Genomic DNA, 18,378 nt, shown 5'->3' with positions numbered 1-18,378 from the left:
TATTGAATAGCTTCTCTCTTGGCACCTTGTCATATGCCTTTTCCAGATATACAAAACTTAAATACAGATCTTTGTTATATTCCCATGATTTCTCAACTATCTGTCATGAAGTTGAGAAATCTGACATCCTCTGTTTGGCCTGAATCCAGCTTGGTCTTCACCAAGCTTCTCTTCCATGATCCTTCTCAACCGTTTCTCAAGTATACTTGCATATATTATTATTATTACATCACATCTCCCGGGAGTCCAAAGACTCATCGAGGCAGGGCATCTGTTCTACAACTCTCTGTCTCTACCAAACGCAACTACCTTCATCATCTACACCAACGCCATCTACCGCTGACCATCACCACTAGTATTTTCAAAGACAATCACGAACGTCCATGCCCATGGCGGGATTCGAACTCGCAGACTTTTGTCTGGAGAGTGGATATGCTAACCACTTCATTTCATTCAGGAACACTCCTGGATGTAATGCAGCCACGACTTCTATACCTCCATACTTCAGCATTTCTGGTCGAATATCATCTACTCCTGGTGCCGTTCCACATTTCAGGTTTTTGATGGCTTGTGTAAAGATAGATTATGTTGAAAAATAAAATTAATTTTGAAATTATAAATTTGTTTGGTCATTGTTAGGCCTAGAACTTTTCAGACTAAGCTTTTATTCGAACACAAAAACAACAAATCATAAAAAAAATCATGTAAAACATTTATTAACTAGCTTATATTTCATTGGATTTCAAACCGACATCCTTATTGCTATGTGGAGACTGTAATAAGTAGTTATGTTCTGTTTTGAAACCCAACAAAATATGATGCACTTAATAAATATCTTTCTGTGATTTTTCATGATTTATTGTTTTGTTTTAATATTGTAAAAAAAAAAAAAAAAAAAAAAAGTACGAACAGCATTTAAACCTCTCCACAATATCCCATATTGTTATAGTGGAATATTTTTTTTAATTTTTTTTTTTTATGGACCTCTTTTTTTTATACTTCCTAAAGTTCATTACTGAAATCTGAATTTGGATATACTTCTGTATCTTAATTCAGAAAAGTGGAGCAATCTTGTTTTCTAAATTAAAGTTTGTAGCTGAGTTAGTAACTACAATGCCCTTTGGCTGAAAAGACCTGTGTTCAAATCCTGTAAGAAGTGAAAACTTTTGTAAGAGCTTATGAACTGATGGTGAGTTAACCACTTTTATTCTGAGATAGTATGTTTTTTTTATGAAACTGGTTTTTCATCCTAGAAATCGGGACAAACATGCATTCAGTAAACAGATATAGTTGATAGCTATGTATCTCGGATTAACCACTGCTATCGTAGCATTAAGCCTAAAATGTGATGGGAGGAAGTAGACTCCAATTGTAATATCAGGTTTAATTGTCGCTTTCTTTAATAATGTGTATCCTTATCTCACGCCTGATTTTAAATCGATCCATCTTCCAGTATTGCTCTGTATAATGTTCCATTTACTCCATATAAATGTAGTGTTTTGAAAAGTTTTTCCCTGGACATCTTGTCATATGCCTTTTCCAGATCTACAAAACTTAAGTATGCAGATTCTTATTATATTCCCATGATTTTTCAACTATTTGTTTTTAAGTGAAAATAGATCCTGACAACCTGAATCCATCTTGTTCTTTTCCTAGTTCCTCTTTCACAATTTTTCTCACCCTCTGTTATATTTCAGATATGGAGATATATCTTCGTATCTAAGCATTTCTGGTTAAATAGTATTTATGTTCAGTATCTTCTACTACTTAGCTGTCACTGGTGTTTCATTTAGCAGTCTTTCAAAGTAATCAGTCCAAACATCTAGAATATGTTTATTTTCAGTTTGTAAGGCACCTTTATCATCTTGATTCCTTTTAGAGCACTCTTTCTAAGTTTTTTCAATAGTCTCCAGCATATTTTATCACCTTCCTTATATTTATTTTCAGTGTACTTATCAAACTTTTCCTATGACTTTTGCTTACCTAATTTTAGGTAAACAAAATTTTTAATAAGGAAATTTCAATATTCTTCTTTTTCTTGATTGCTTGTTTATCTTCCTAAATCTACCATAGAGTTCTGATTTTTCTATTCTTGCAGACTATCTCACCATATGTCTTCAGGGTTTGCCACTGAATCTCCAGTGTTTGATTTTTGTTTTAGACTTTTTTTTTTTTGTGAATAATGTTTGTACATTTGTGTCTACATTTCACCTCTGAAAGCTGCTCAACTTTGATTTGTTTTAAAACTTTCTTACCCACGTTTCTTTTCAGTATGATATTCGATTTTATCCTGCTTAAAACTAAATGGTGATCACTTGTAATTTTGTATACTTTTGCATCCTTAATTAGTCAGTGAAACTTTTCTAATTTTTTGCATATCCTCTCTCCATGGAAATTTGTGCACAATTTTATATCAGAACATGGTGTTAGTGATAGCTAACACCATGTTCTGAACAGAAATCCAGCAGGTACATAACATTATTATTAGCTTTGCTCCTGTCTCTGAGTTTTCTCTTTCCTTAATTATATAAAGATTTCTGTATATGGCAATCATTTCCTACTCTGCTGTTTAAATTTAAATCGCCAATAAGGACCCACTTTTTCTTTTCTGTTGTCAGCTTCCTTCTCTAATGTATTGAAAAAATTCCTCCACTGCCTCCTTTGTAGAATTGTCTATCTGACCTTAGACACATTGTCGAGTTTCCTCTTTTAATATTTTTCCATATTACTCTACTTGATACTGCCTACCATTCAAGATTATCTCATATTTAGTGTAGAATACTTTAGCTGCTCTTTTCCTAGCTTTCAAATAGCTAAAGTTAAAATTGATCTGAACACCATCTTGTATAGTACTAGTTTAATGTTTTGGCTAATTTCTCTTTTATTCCAAATAAATTTATTCACCATATCTCAGTACTAGTTGTGTTTATTCTATCAGCTATTGAACATTTCATTTGGCATCGCTACAAAAAAAATTCTATATAATTATGCTTGTTTTATCATATGCATTCTTAACAGGGAATCATTTTTTAAGAATACAGATCATGTTTTATAAGCTACTTTTATACATATTAGCTTTCTTATGTTTTAATCTATATTCTCACATGGCACATTCTTACTTGCCAGAAAATATTTCAGTCCATTTTCTTCCTTTCATGGAACACCTGGAGGCTAATTATTGTCTGATTTTTCACTGCTTCAAATTACTTCCTGTGTATACTCTTGTATCCAGAGTTGATTCAAAGATTCTCCTGTCAACAATAGTGTAGTCCCTTATTTCTTTTGTGTTGTCCCCATTTCATTGCTAATATGCATAATGCATATTAGCAATGTAAAGTATTTCTTGAGTAGAAATTTGTAAGGTATTAATAGTTTTTCACTTCTTTCTATTTTTTTCCAAAATATTTCTTATATGTCTAGTATTCATTTCCATATCTACTGTTGAAATTTCCAACAATAACCAGCTTTTCCTTATCAGCTACTGGTGGTTGATAAGGAAACAATGAAAAAACGGATTTATAATTTCGAAATTATTTTTATTTTTCAACATAATCTCCCTTAAGACATACATTTATTCCAGTGATGCTTCAGCACCATTATCCCATCCCTGTGGTGTTTCTCAGTAAGATCTGCAAAATATCCCTCTATAGCTGCAATTATTTCTTGATTCGAAGAAAAACGCTGACCGGCAAGGAAGAGTTTTAGTTTTGGGAAGAGATAGAAGTCAGAAGGAACCAAATCTGGGGAATAGGATGGATGTTCCAACAATTCATAGTGCAGATCCCTTAATTTTCCCATTGCCAAAGCACTTGTGGGCAGGTGCATTGTCCTGATGAAATATGATTTTTTTCTTCTGCAAACCAGATCTTTTCTCATGAATTTTTTCATCTAGTCTGGTTAAAAGATCGGAATAACATTCCCCAGTTATTGTTTTACCTTTTTCAAGATAATTAATAAACAAAATGCTTTTAGCATTCCAAAACACTGACGCCATGACCTTTCCTGCTGATGGAACCGACTTTGTCTTCTTTGGTGTTGAACAACCTGCTTCTGTTCACTGTTTTGACTGCTGTTTGGATTCTGGTGTGTAATGGTGAATCCAAGTCTCATCCATAGTAATAAATTGATACACAAAATCAGTTTTATTCTTGTTAAAACGCTGCAAGCACTGTTGAGATTTTCATGCAAATGCATTTTTGAACTGCTGTGGGCAAGCATGGCTCCCATCTTGTGCAAAGCTTTTTCATTTGCAATTCTTCATGCAAAATATATCCTACACGTTCTTTTGAAATGTCTGTAGTTCAGCAATTTCAACCACTTTGACTTGCTGGTCATCCAATACCATATCGTGCACTTGATCAAGGATTTCTGGTGTTGTTACACTTTTTGGACATCCTTCACGTGGATCATCTTGAAGGCTGCTACTGCCACATTTAAGCTTGGCAGCTCATTTCTTAATCGTTGAAAACGAAGGAGAAGAGTGGCTTTAAACTTTCTTTTACAAAGAATTTTATAACTGCACAATGCTCAATTTTATCCATTTCAAGGGACACAGACAACACTTTTGCTTCAGACAACTGTATAAAACAAACTACTTGATAGAATGACTTGCATCACATGGGTGCTTTTGACAGATGTACTAACTTAGAAAAAACAAAATCTTTCCGATAGTGTTGTCATCTATGGTCGATGCTGAGAACTTTTCAGACCACCCTCGTATGGTGCTATAAGCACACATAAGTTTCATTATCCAATTTCACCATCTTGAAATTTGTTCAAATCAGCATACTGAAAATTGGCTACCATTCATGAAGTTTTTGCTCTTGTGTCTTGAATACTATAGCTACTTTTCTTTTTATTGATTGCAATTATCTGAATATAATTTTATATTTATATTAGTTATTTAGCAGAATCTATTCTGTAAAGGTTTACGTTGGTCTCTCGGAACGTTGACAGAACAGCTATTTACTGCTTAAAGCTCATCATCTGGGGTGGGGAAGCTTGAATTAACAGATTAAAGTATCTCTAAAAAAACTATTCATTAAAGAAAATAGATTTTTTAAAATAACTTGACCAGTATAGCCTGTGGAAAGGGACATTATTGTGTAAGGAATCAGGAGACAGTTTCACAGTAGTCATAATATGTTACAAAAAATCATTTTCAGGCATAATTTTTGCCCACCCGTTCAAGACAAAAAAAATCAAAAATTATGTGCTTTTTTTTATGTGAAACTTATCCACAAAATATTTGGAAAACTAGTATATTTAGTTTATTCAGTGTGGTTGAGCTAAGGGTTAAATAATCCAGGAACATTTCTTGACAAATCAGTTAATATATTACAGTTCTCTAATAAGCAGGTAATTAATCTTACACTTTATGATCCAAATCATCTATCACTTAAATATAATTGCTCTTACTGGGCAAGATAGATGATTTGTATATATTATGAGCAATTAATAAAAAGCATTAAAACAAATGGAAAATGTCCTCTCGAAGACCTAATTCACATAGAATTAATTAAATGGGGAAGAAACAACATAATTCACCATGTCACAAACTTACTAAATCTATGCCTAGAAGAGGGAAAGATACCAGAAAACTGGAAATATGCTACTCTGATACTGTTATTTATAAAAGGAGACAAAGAAGAAGTAAAGAACTATAGATCAATTAGTATTCTCTCTAATCTGTAAAAAATTATCACAAAAGTAATAACAAACAAGTTACTCTCTTCTAGACTCAAATCAGCCAGCAGGATTCACTAAAAGCCTTTAACACAATTGATCATATTCATGCAGTAAAACAAATAATAGAAAAAGCAGAAGAAAACCAACTGCCTCTCTGTTTAGCCTTTATTGATTATGAAAAAGCATTTGATTCCATCAAAACTAATGCAATAATCAAAGCACTTCAGAATCAAGGAAATCCTGGAAAATTCATGGACTTCCTCCAGGAAATATACTGCACTGCAACAGCTAAAATTCAACTTTACACAAGTATAATAAGATTTCAATTGAAAAAGATGACTGACAAGGAGACTCTCTATCCCCCAAAATCTTTACAGCAGCCCTGCAAGAAATATTTAATAATATAAACTGGACAAACCTCGATATAAAAATTAATAACAAAAACTTAACACACCTAAGATATGCAGATGATATAATTTTTGGAAACACTCCAGAAGACCGATGTCATGAAAGCAGAAAAGTTGGTCTAAAAATGAACAGAGAAAAAACTAAAATCACGTTTAATCATTTTGTAACCAAAAACATAATAATAGAAAACAATTTCTTGGAAAGAGTCTCTTCATATACATATTTAGGTCATCTCATTGATCTACACCAGTGGTTGATATTGACCCCCAGGAGTCGATTCGAGCTCAGGGGTCGATAGAAAAATATAAGACATCATTGTACGGGTAATATTTAATTCGGTTAACTTGGATTACCTCCATCCTGAATGACAATGCAATTAAGAGTGAATCGTAGGAACAGTGACATGAATAAGACCTGTAAGATGGAGCAAGGTCATGAAAATAGTTACGGAGGCCAATGAAGTAGGCCAAAATGACATATTTTACCAATAAACGGATGCCTGTGGTTCCCACCCGGCCGGTGCAGCGAAGGGAGATGGCAACACGTGCACAGTTGCTTATTTACTTATACTTACACGTATTCGATCCCAGTCTCATTTTTGCCATCGACATAAAAGTGAGCGTTAATATTCTAAAATTCATGAACATATATATTATAATTCAATCGTTATTCATTCACGAACTAAACTTCTCTATGTTAAAGAATTGAGAAGGGCTGGTAGTAATACCAGTGAAATTACTAGTGATAGTAATAGTAATATAATAATATATACTATATTATACATACAATAAACACTGTAACTATAAAATAAACAATTTAAAAACTAACATAAACGTATTTTTCGCTTGTCCTATTATAATTACGTAATAGTAAAATAGAGGGGGTTGATAAAATATCAAGAAACTCTTGAAGGGGTCGACAGCCAAAGAAGTTTGGCGACCCCTGATCTAAACTATGGACTCCAAAATGAAATAAATAGGAGAGTTCAACATGCCTTTAGTGCATTCAGAAAATTGAAAAGCATTTTTCAAAACAATGATTTCCCACTCTCTTTAAAAAGGAAGACATTTAACCAGTGTATACTTCCAGTCATCACATACGGTTGTAAAACTTGGTCTCTAATAATAGCACTGACAAATAAACTAGCAACAACTCAAAGAAAAATGGAGAGGCTGATGTTAGGCATCACATTAAAAGATAAGAAGCGAAACACCTGGATAAGAAGCCAGACTCGTATCACTACAAACGACTAAAATGGAATGGGCTGGACATCTATCTAGAAGAGAGGATGAGTGATGGACCACCATACTATCATCATCATCAAATTCCTGACATGTAAGGGGTGTACAGGATATGATAGTACTACATGAAAAATTTACATCATTACTAACTTCCTATCTACAATTTTCCTCTAACTCAGTCTGTTACTTGTCAAGACTCCAACATTATCAGAGCTTATATTTCTATCATCTAAGGCACTTTGTACCGAATCAATCCACCTATATCTTGGTCTTCCTTTGGGTCATCTTCCTGCCAACCTGGCAGAGAACACTTGTTTTGCTAATCTTTCCTCGTCCATTCTGTTTAAGTGACCATACCACCTGAGATCAGCTCTGCTCCTGGATGCTGACAATGTCAAGTTCTTTCCTAATATCCTTGTTTTTAATATGATATTTCCATTGATGCCATCTGTTCATGCCTCTAATCTTTCTCAGGACTCTCATATCTGTGGTCTCTAGTCTTTGGTCAAGTGTTTTACTTCTGACCCAGCTCTCAGATCCATAAGTTAAAACTGGTTTGAACACTGTCTTGTATACAGCTAATTTAGTGTTCCAACTAATTTCTCTCTTATTCCATATGAATTTATTCAGTTGGCTGCCTACCATACCAGCTTTGTTGATTCCATAGTCTATTTCCATATTTAATTTACCATCATCACTAAACTTCGTGCCTAACTAGCTGAAATGTTTTACTTGTTCCACAAGTTCTCCGTTCACAATGCGGTTCACATTTTCGACCATTCTGTATTTTCATTGTCTTCATCTTTTTATTGCTGACCTTCATACCATATCTATTACAACAGTTATTCAATTCAGTCAGGGAATCTTGCAGACTTGTAGCAGATTTATTTAGAAGTATAACATCATCCGCATAAAGCAAAGAGCTGACATTAACATTTCCAATTTTGATATCATGTTTAATACCACTTTCCTTCATAATGTGATCCATATAGATAATGAATAACAGAGGGGATAATGTACATCCTTGTCTCACACCAGATTTAACATTAAACCATCTTTCTGTACTTCCTTCAATTCTAACTGCTGACTTACAACTCAAATAAAGACTAAGTATTGCTTCATATAAAACTCCATTGACACCATATAACGGTAGCGTATTGAATAGCTTCTCTCTTTGCACCTTGTCATATGCCTTTTCCAGATCGACAAAACTTTAATACCGATCTTTGCTATATTTCCATGCTTTCTCAATTACTTGTCGTAAAGTGAAGATCTGATCCTAATAGACTCTATTTGGCCTGAATCCAGCTTGTTCGTCACCAAGCTTTTCTTCCACAATTCTTCTCAAGTATACTTGCATAGATCTTGCCAGGAACACTCAGTAGGAAAATACCTCTGTAATTCTCACATTCAGTTTTATTTCCCTTTTTATATATGTGTACTATTAGAGCTCTACTCCAATCATTGGGAATTCGTCCCTCTGTCCAGGCTTTCTGAACTACAGTGCAGCTACTGTAAGACTTTTATACCACCATATTTCAGCATTTCTGGTTGAATATCATCTACTCCTGCTGCCTTTCCACATGTGAAGCCTTTGATGGCTTTTTCTACTTCAAGTATGGATATGTATTTCTGACTGTATGCCTGTTGAGTGTTTTTAACCACTGTGCTATCACTGCTTGTTTTATTTAGTAATTTTTCGAAGTAATTACGCCATACTTCAAGGATATCTTTTTCTCCCGTTTTTCATGTCACCTTTATCATCTCTAAATCCTTTTACAGCACTTTCCTCCATTTCTAAGCTTCTTCAACAACCTCCAGAATATCTTACCACCTTCTTGATATTTATTTTCTATATTCTTGCCAAAGTCCTCCCATGACTTTTGTTTCGCTAATTTCACACAGTTTTGCTTTCTTACATTTGTCTCTCTATTCTCTAAGAGCAAAAGCTGACTTATATGCCTTCACTGCCTCTTTAACTTCCTGTGTCCACCATGGAGTTCTGATTTTTCTATCTTTGCAGACAACATCACCACATGCCTCTCTGGCAGAATCAATCAATGTTTTCTTCAGATTTTGCCACTGAATCTCCAAGGTTTGATTCCTGTTCTCAAACTCTTTCAGTTTTTCTTCAATAATCTTTGTGTATTTTAGTCTACAGTTCACATCTAAGAGCTGCTCAACTTTTATTCGCTTTAAAACTTTCTTACATGTGATTCTTTTCAATATGGAATTCAATTTTATCCTATTCAAGACTAAATAGTGATCTCTTCCAATTTCAAATCCTCTGTACACGCTAGTGTTCTGCACCTGGGAGAAAACATCACTATCAACAATAACATAGTCAATGAGACTTTTCTTATTCCTTGCCTCTTCTCTCCATGTGAATTTGTGCACATTTTTATGTTGGAACATGGTGTTAGTAATAACCAGTCCATGTCCTGAGCAGAAATCCAACAGGTATTTGCCATTATTATTTTGCTCTTTTCTCCAAATTTTCCCACAATATTTTTGTATGTCTGACAATCATTTCCTACTCTGCTATTTAGATCCCCAACAAGGACCAACTTTTCCTTTTTCATTGTGTCAGTTGCTTTTTCTAAAGCATCAAAAAATTCCTCCACTTCTACCTTAGTAGAACCTTTTGTGGCACCATTGGCACAAATAAATCTTATTGTCTAATTCCCCATTCTGATATTTGCCCACATCACTCCACTTGAGACTGCCTGCCATTCAAGAAGATTAGCCTCGTATTTTGTGTTGAAATACTATGGCTACTCCTTATTTTCCTTGATTGTTATTTCCTGAATATAACATTTTGTATTTATTGCTCAAAAAGGTCTTACCAGTTTTTGTCTTTTTTTGTTTCAGTCACCCCTATTATATCAATCTGGTACTTATCTAATTCCTCAGCTAGCTCCATTTCTTTGCCATTCAGACTTCTTATGTTGATAGTACCGATCTTCAGCTCTAGTGATATTGAGTTGGGGTGTGTTTAGGGTTTGTTCCAGTAGCTGACTTTTTGCTGGTTCCCTGGCAAAATCAACGGGGGCCATGTTTAACCGGGCGATGCCCCAGCCGCCATGAAATTTTTATCATGTTGTACCATCATTTTCTATATTGGTTTAAGCCAATAAGAATACAATTTGGTCGGCTAAATCCCAAATTGGCAGCCCATCCCATCCTCGTTCGTTCACTATCCAGGTAGATATCCAACAGGGTGCACCACGAGAAGGTGAGGATTGGACATTAGGTCAGAAGCCCTGGCCAGTTCTCTGCATTCCTTTAAAAGCTATGTGGAGGTCTCCTCTCAGTTATACTGCTTTTATCCTTAAGCACCCCACCATACTAACGAACAGGATTCCAATAGAAGGGAAACGAGGCCGTGGATATCCTAAAAATAGTTGGAGTGATGAATTGTCAATTTGTGAATATTGAAAATCTTCTTGGCAATGGTCAACCTTTGCCAAGAACAGAGAAAGGTGAAAGTAACTAGAGGAGGCCTTCGTCCAGCACTGGACAGAAAATAACTGTGAAGAAGAACAACAACCTGACAATTCCATAAAATAAACATAAGAAAAGTAGTAGGTAATAAAAATAGAAGTGTGAAGAGAAGTACAGATAAAATAATAAGATAAAAATAATAAAATGAGAAAATAATGTAGTAAATTAAAAACATAATCATCTGTAAAAGAAAGTATAAAACAAATGATCTCTGCATTAAATTCAGATCCTACTGTTCTATTGATATTAAATTATATTGCATAATACTTGAAAAATGCAGCACATTCCAATATTTTGTTTAGTAGCCATTATAATGACTATCTTCACTATGCTTGTAACATTGTTTTTAACTGATATATTATAAATCAGATACCTGTGTACTTCAAAGGTAATGAACTATTTGTTGAAGATTATCAAAGTCTTATTCCTCATTATGACTTCTGCATCATAGAAAGGATACAGTTAACAGTATGGATCCTCATCACAGTCTGTTCTTGGCTCAGTACACTGCCATAAGAGGTCGTCACCATATAGAACATAAGCAGGCATGGAAAAAGATTTTCATTTCAAGTATTACCTTTAAAATAATTTAAATTATCATGTGGACATGGTAATTTATAAGAGGATTAAATGTATGCTACTTGATCTTCTGACTGGTATAGTGCAAAGTTTTGTAGCTGAATCTATTGATAATGATTTTTAAGAAAAACTTTCTTCTATTTCAGTAATTTTTTAAAACAGCATAGGAAATGTTTATTATTATTATTATTATTTCGGGCGACTCCAGGAGTCCTTAGACTCATCGAGGAAGGCCCTAAACATCATGTCCACACAACTATGCGATTACATTCTCACAGTATCTATCATACCTTGCCTTGAACTCGTTCACCGTCATAGCACCCACAACAGACTCTGGCAGCTTATTCCACTCATTTACCACTCTAAAAGTAAAGAACACAGCTCTATCACCCCTGCTAACCACACTTTTGCCCAGCTTCCATAGGTGTCCCCTAGTTCTCCCACCACCAGTCCTGATCTCAAAAATATCCTCTGAATTAATCCTATAGAATCCCTTTAGCAATTTGAATGTCTCAATCATATCTCCCCTTTTCTGCCTATCAACTAGTTTCTGCAACTCACAAATCTTCAACCTGTTCTCATATGGTTCATTCCATAGACCTGCTATCATCTTGGTCACTCGCCTCTGGATCCTCTCCACCTCCTCCCCATCAAGAAGGAACCGAGGTGACCAAATCTGGGCACAGTAGTCGAGATGAGGTCTTATCAAGGCTCGGTACAGAGGTACAATAACTTGCTTGTCTCTGCTCGTCAAGGTATTTTTCAACAACCAAGTGAGTTGATGAGTTGATTTAGCTACTTTTGCAATGTGCCCCCTAAACTTCATCTCCCTATCCACCAACACTCCCAAGTCCCTGGCCTCATCAATCTCTTGGAGTACAGTTCCACCAATGTGGTATACTGCTGCTAATCTTTTCACCCCAAAATGCATAACCTTACATTTTGTCACATTAAATTGACATCCATTCTCCTTAGCCCAGAACTCTAATCTATCTAAGTCATCCTGCAAGACTTTGACATCTTCTGCATTCACTATTGCCCTACCCAACTTTGCATCATCAGCGAACAAATGAATTGTTCCACTTAGATCCTTCCCTATATCGTTAATGAACAGATTAAAAGCAGTGTTCCAAGAACAGAACCCTGTGGCACACCACTAGTCACAGGCCGTCTTTTGGACTCTACTCCTGAATAAACTACTCTTTGATATCTCTCCATCAACCAACCACCTATCCATCTCACCAACCCTATATCCATTCCCATATGTTGTAGTTTACGGGTTAGTATTCCATGTGGTATCCTGTCAAATGCCTTTGCCAGGTCCAGCAGTATCACTGTAAACCCATTTCCCTTATCCAGTTCAGCCGTCGCCTTGTTATAAAACTTGAGCAAGTTACTGAAGCATGATCTACCCTTCACAAAGCCATGCTGTCCCCTGTACAGTAATCTCATTTTCATCAATCCATTCCTGTATTTTTCCCTTGACTACTTTCTCCAAGACCTTGACAACGACTCCTGATATGCTGATCGGTCAGTAATTTGCAACCGTAGTCTTGGATCCTCCTTTATGCATTGAAACTATTTTCCCCTCTTTCCACACCTTCGGGACTAAACCAGACCTGAGACTCAGATTAAACAACATGGTCAAGGGCACTGATAATTCCTTAGCCACTTCACGCAAGACCTGTGCCAGTATACCATCCAATCCCACAGATGTATTCACATTAAGGTTCTGTAATAGACTAGTCACCTCCACTTCATTCATCACTATTCCCGTATAAACTAATGGTTCCTTCATTTTTTCAATGTCACCACCTGGATGATATGCTTTTGCAAAGTGCACGCTCAGTAACTCCACTATATCGACTGATTTAGTGACCTCCTTACCATCGTCATTCCTTAAAATCATTTTGCCGTGTACAGTTTTTTTCTTGCTTGCAGCATATTGAAAGAACCGTTTGGGATTCTCTTTTGCTTGCAAAGCTAGTTTCCTTTCATAATCCGCTTTTGCTTTTTTTACCACACTCGTTACCTTTCTGGCCTGCACTTTATACCGTTCGTGTGCCTGCAGGTCACCCCTTTCTTTAAATTCCCTCCACAGTTGTTTCTTTTTTTGCAGCTCAAGCTTAATGGTGTTATTCATCCATTTAACCCCTACTTGTTTTACTATTCGGACCCTAGATATACAATCAGCCATAACCTCCTGTAAATGCTCCTTGACCACTTCCCATGATCTGTCGACGTCCAGCCCTTGCAGTTGTACATGCCATGGCACTGATCCAAGCAATCTCCTAAGCTTGTCATACTTGCCAGCACGGTAATTCCACATATACCCTGTCTTAATCAAAAATTCCGCACCTTTAGCCACCTCCCAGGTCAAGACCTTATGATAACTCTCACCAATAGGTGGCAACATGGTCATATTTATTACAGTCAAATTCTCAGATGCTATTACCAGGTCAAGCACTCTCACACCCCTGGTATTTTCATTTACATGCTGTCTCAGATAGTTATCCCTTAATAATTGAATAAAATCCTTTTCCTTCTTCACATGTGTCCTCTCCTCCTTCCAATCAGTGTTACCATAGTTGAAATCCCCCATAATAATTACCCTCCTTCCACTCATTTCATCAATTTCCCTATGCATACCATCTCCACCATCTATTCCATCACCTGGTCTATAGCAGCACCCAACTGTATATTTTATTCTGCCAGTCTCAATCTCACACCAAATAGCCTCAAATGAGCTCCTTTCACTATCCTGTGATACAACTTCAATTCTCCTTGGCTGCAGTTCATCAGCTATCATCAATAATACCCCTCCCTCCATTTTATTCTCTCTGTCCCTCCTAAACACACTATAACCTACACATTCTATCCTACTAACTATATCATCTTCCGTCAGCCATGTTTCACTAATGCCAATAACCTGTGGCCAGGAAGAGCCAATCAAGGCCAAAAATTCTTCCTTCTTGTTCGTATACTCCTGGCATTAGTATACATGAAATGCAGTGATCCCTTAGTCCCACCCCTATATTGATGTGTTATTCTAAATGACCCATTCCCATTTTTTGTCCTTAGTGCTGGCTCAGGTACATTATATACATTCTTACACTCATCTGCCTCACTGATGTCTGCATATCCATTCCCCCTCCCTCCTTGGTAGTTCTAGTTTCCCTGGTTTTGCACATCCATTTTCACTTCATTCAGCAACACTCTTTCCAGTCTCCGCACACCAAGTCCATTCAAATGCAGGCCATCCATCTTGTATAAGTCCTTTCGCCCTTCAAACTCATTCCACACGTCCACGAATTCCACACCACACCGTCTGCATAACCTACGCATAATGTCATTTGCGATTATGGCCCCTCCTTCTAAACTCCTCTCTGTCATACCATGGCAACAGACTAACTATTCTAACTCTGTCACTCTTTTCTTTCGCTACCTTTAACAATACTTTCAAGTCCTCTCTCATAAAAAATTTATCACCTTTCAATTCATTCGTACCCACCACAATTATTAATTCTTTCACCCTCTGTTTTTGCACTCTAACACTCTCACTTACATCCTTAAATTTTGCACCCGGTAAGTACGATTTAGTTACACTGCCATCTATCACCCCTCTTAATAATGAGTCACCATACAAAAGATGGATAGCATGAATAAATCTTTTCTTAAAAATATTAATACATTGTAGTAATCATCCATAAAAATTTAGATAAAGATTATGATGAAATCAAAACATATTTAAGTAAAGTAATGGAAGATTGGTGAAATGAATTTACTAAAAAAAAGCTTAAGATAATTTGAATCGATTAATAAAGGCATTCTCAACTTTTAGTTTGCTTCTTTGCTCTCCAGCTTCATCATCATTACGAACCTTGGGCTCACTGCCCATTGGTGTCCAATGCCTCCTTCACTATCCTCTTCCACCTTTTTTTGTCCAGTGCACATTGTCGCAGTTTCTGTAAACCCATTCTACACTAGTCCTTTATGTCATCTATCCATTCTCTGTATGGTCTGCCTCTTCTGTTTACACCATCCATAATACCAAACATGAATGTCTTTATCTTCCATCCTCACTCATTCTGCAGATGTGTCCAAATAATTGCAGCTTCTGTTTTATAATCTTCTGCATTAGATTCTCCTTTGGTTGTATCTTCTGATAGAGCCCTTCATTTGTGATTTTCTGTACTCATCCTGTGATAGAATCTTCCTGTAATAAGTTCTTTCAAATGCTAAAATTCTTTTTCTTGATTCCTTATTACCCATGTTTTCAGATCCATACAGTACACTGATGAAGATGCATATTTCCAGTACTCTTAGTTTTGTTTGCAGGCTAATCACTTTATGTTTCTAGATGTTATCCATTGCCTTCAGATTTGTTCTTCCCTTTGTAATCCTGATCTTTATTTCTTTTTTACAGTCCAAATCATATGTCATTTTACTTCCCAAATATGTGAACTGTTCTACATTTTCTATATCAGTTCCATCCATTTGTATCTTTTGTTTCATGTTCTTCTCACCAAATACCATTGTCTTTGTTTTTTCCAAATTCATAACAAGTCCAAATCTCTTCCCTTCCTCATTTAAAAGATTCGGTGTTTTTTGTAGTTCTCTTTCGCTTTCTTCAATAATAATAATGTCATCTGCAATCTCAGATTGTTAATTCTCATCCCACATACTGATATTCCTTTTGCATCTTTCTTTAACAATCATGTTTTTTCTTTATGGTCAGAGCATCAACACTCATCTGACTGAACCTCTTTTATCCAGGCTTGGGAGTGGCATGAGATCCATAAGGATCCCATGGTGGAGTTTTGCAGGCTGTAATTTGGAATCCGACTGCAACATAGATATTTGTTTTTAGTTGGTAAGTGATTTTATGACCTGGTAGGAGATAATCACCCTACTTAATGGAGGCATAAAGTGGAAAAGCTTCTTCATAGTGCCTTTAGGAATTGTAGCATTTTCGCCTAGATCATTATCCAGATATGAACTCTGTTTAGAATATAAAAAACATTTATAAAAGCACTCTTTCAACTGAAAGTGAGTTACTCAGCTTCTTATGGAAATTTTCCTACCATGGAAAAAAAAGGAGGGGGGAGGGGTCATCCTGCAGACAGACATAAGCACTACATCAGTCTTTCTGGCTTGTCTAATCTTATTTCAAAAGTGGCATTATAGTTTTAAAAAAATAAATAAAACCTATTATGACTCATTCAATATTGAGGAACAGCTATAAAACACCAAAAATTAATAGATAGCTATACTCTATATAAGATCACATAATTTATGAATGAGCCTGTACAGTAATCAAACAAAATTAAATTTTGTAAATTAAAAGTTTAAATTATTTATTTAAAAAAAAGTTGGACATGAATTTCAGAGGCTGCACTTTCAGACTACAAGGCATCCCAGCCTTTTCTCAAATGAATTAAACATGTGGGTCTGGTTTTTTCCCTTCCAAGGAAAGTAGGGTTTATCCTTTTCCAAACTATCCCTAGAATTGACTGGGAATTTAAAATATACCCTTCATAGATAGTGCATGCAAAAATCTCTTGGCCTTAGTATCCTTTACAATAATCAAATTAATCAATAAACTACCATCTTTATTTCTGATCAACTTTGAAAAGAGATACTGGTGTAAGCATCTGAGACGGATAACAAAGCAGGGAAGACTAATTGAGAATATAACTTTCCTTAAATATTCAATAATTGAAATATCTGAAGAAGGTAAATACATTTCCACCATCAATAATATTTTAGAGAAAAGAAACCATAAAAATCACTCTTTCTTTTTCAAAGTTGCCAATTTCTATCCTAGGCTATTTTTCTGGGACCATTTCTTTTCATTAAATATTGAACATACTCCATAAAATACATTTTCTCTAAGAGGAGGAGGTTGGTGTACCTTTACATTATTCAGTTTTGCCAAACCTTGAATTTGTGATTAGATTTCCAGAAATATTATATAAAGAATAGGAATATAGAAATGTTTACTAATTTTCTCCCCATGTTTATATGTAACATTTATGGGTGTATACATTTCTTTAGGTCGTTAAGATTCCCTGTGAACCTAATGTGGTGTCTGTACTTCAGGCCTTTGTGAAACACTTTGCTGCTGACCTACTCTGTGCTTTTCCTCCAAAAGGTTCTAGGCATCAGCATGATACCTTTATCATTCCAGAGGATGTGGAGAATAAGTATGTAAAACCTCCATGTCATTTTTACATGAGACTTAGTAAGTTGTTTGGCACAATTATGATTTTCCAACATTTAACATGAATGTGTTTCAGAAAGAATGGATTACAATTTTAAAATGTTGGATATTTTTGATAACATTTTAAATATCTCATTTTTCTCTTTAGTTATACCCCTATAATCATGTAAATATCATTTTATAGTTTTTTTATTGGCCATAAAATATATAAATCATGTGTAATAATGAAGTAATAAATTATATAAGTTAAATAGTCATGTAGGGATTCTAAATACACATAGAATAAGTGATACAAAAAAATAATCTAAATAAAATAAATAAAAATAATTTCAGACATACTTGCACACTTGACAGTGTGGAAAGTCAGGTTACATAATTCAGGTCTGAAGTATGCACGGAACAAATCTGAAAACAAACCTCAACTCAACATCACCAGAGTTAAAGATCGGTACTATCAACGTAAGAAGCCTGAATGGCAAAGAAATGGAGCTAGCTGAGGAATTAGATAAGTACCATATCGACATAATAAGGGTGACTGAAACCAAAAAGACAAAAACTGGTGAGATCTTTCTGAGCAATAAATACAAATGTTATATTCAGGCAATGACAATCAAGGAAAAGAAGGAATAGCCATAGTATTCAACACAAAATACGAGGCTAATCTTCTTGAATGGCAGTCAGTCTCAAGTAGAGTAATGTGGGCAAATATGAGAATGGGGAACTGGACAATGAGAC

The 18,378-nt window shown here is 35.4% G+C and overlaps 1 protein-coding gene across 3 annotated transcripts in view; it reads left to right on the top strand.

The window, feature by feature from the left end:
* msl-3 (male-specific lethal 3) overlaps positions 1-18,378 on the top strand; it is a 164,014-nt gene that overhangs the window by 58,112 nt on the left and 87,524 nt on the right. For all 3 annotated transcript variants that reach the window (XR_016549195.1, XM_090402134.1, XM_090402135.1), the window contains exon 7: positions 17,478-17,626. Coding sequence is in view for 2 of the 3 variants with exons in the window: in XM_090402134.1 (XP_090258260.1) it covers positions 17,478-17,626 (149 nt within the window). In the remaining variant the exon portion in view is untranslated. The remainder of the gene's footprint in view (positions 1-17,477; positions 17,627-18,378) is intronic.

Source organism: Typopeltis vanoorti, chromosome 12 (genome assembly GCF_054136105.1).
Source record: "Typopeltis vanoorti isolate ZY-2024b chromosome 12, IOZ_Tvanoo_1.0, whole genome shotgun sequence".
Taxonomy (NCBI): domain Eukaryota; kingdom Metazoa; phylum Arthropoda; class Arachnida; order Uropygi; family Thelyphonidae; genus Typopeltis; species Typopeltis vanoorti.
This window is presented reverse-complemented; position numbering and strand designations above follow the sequence as displayed.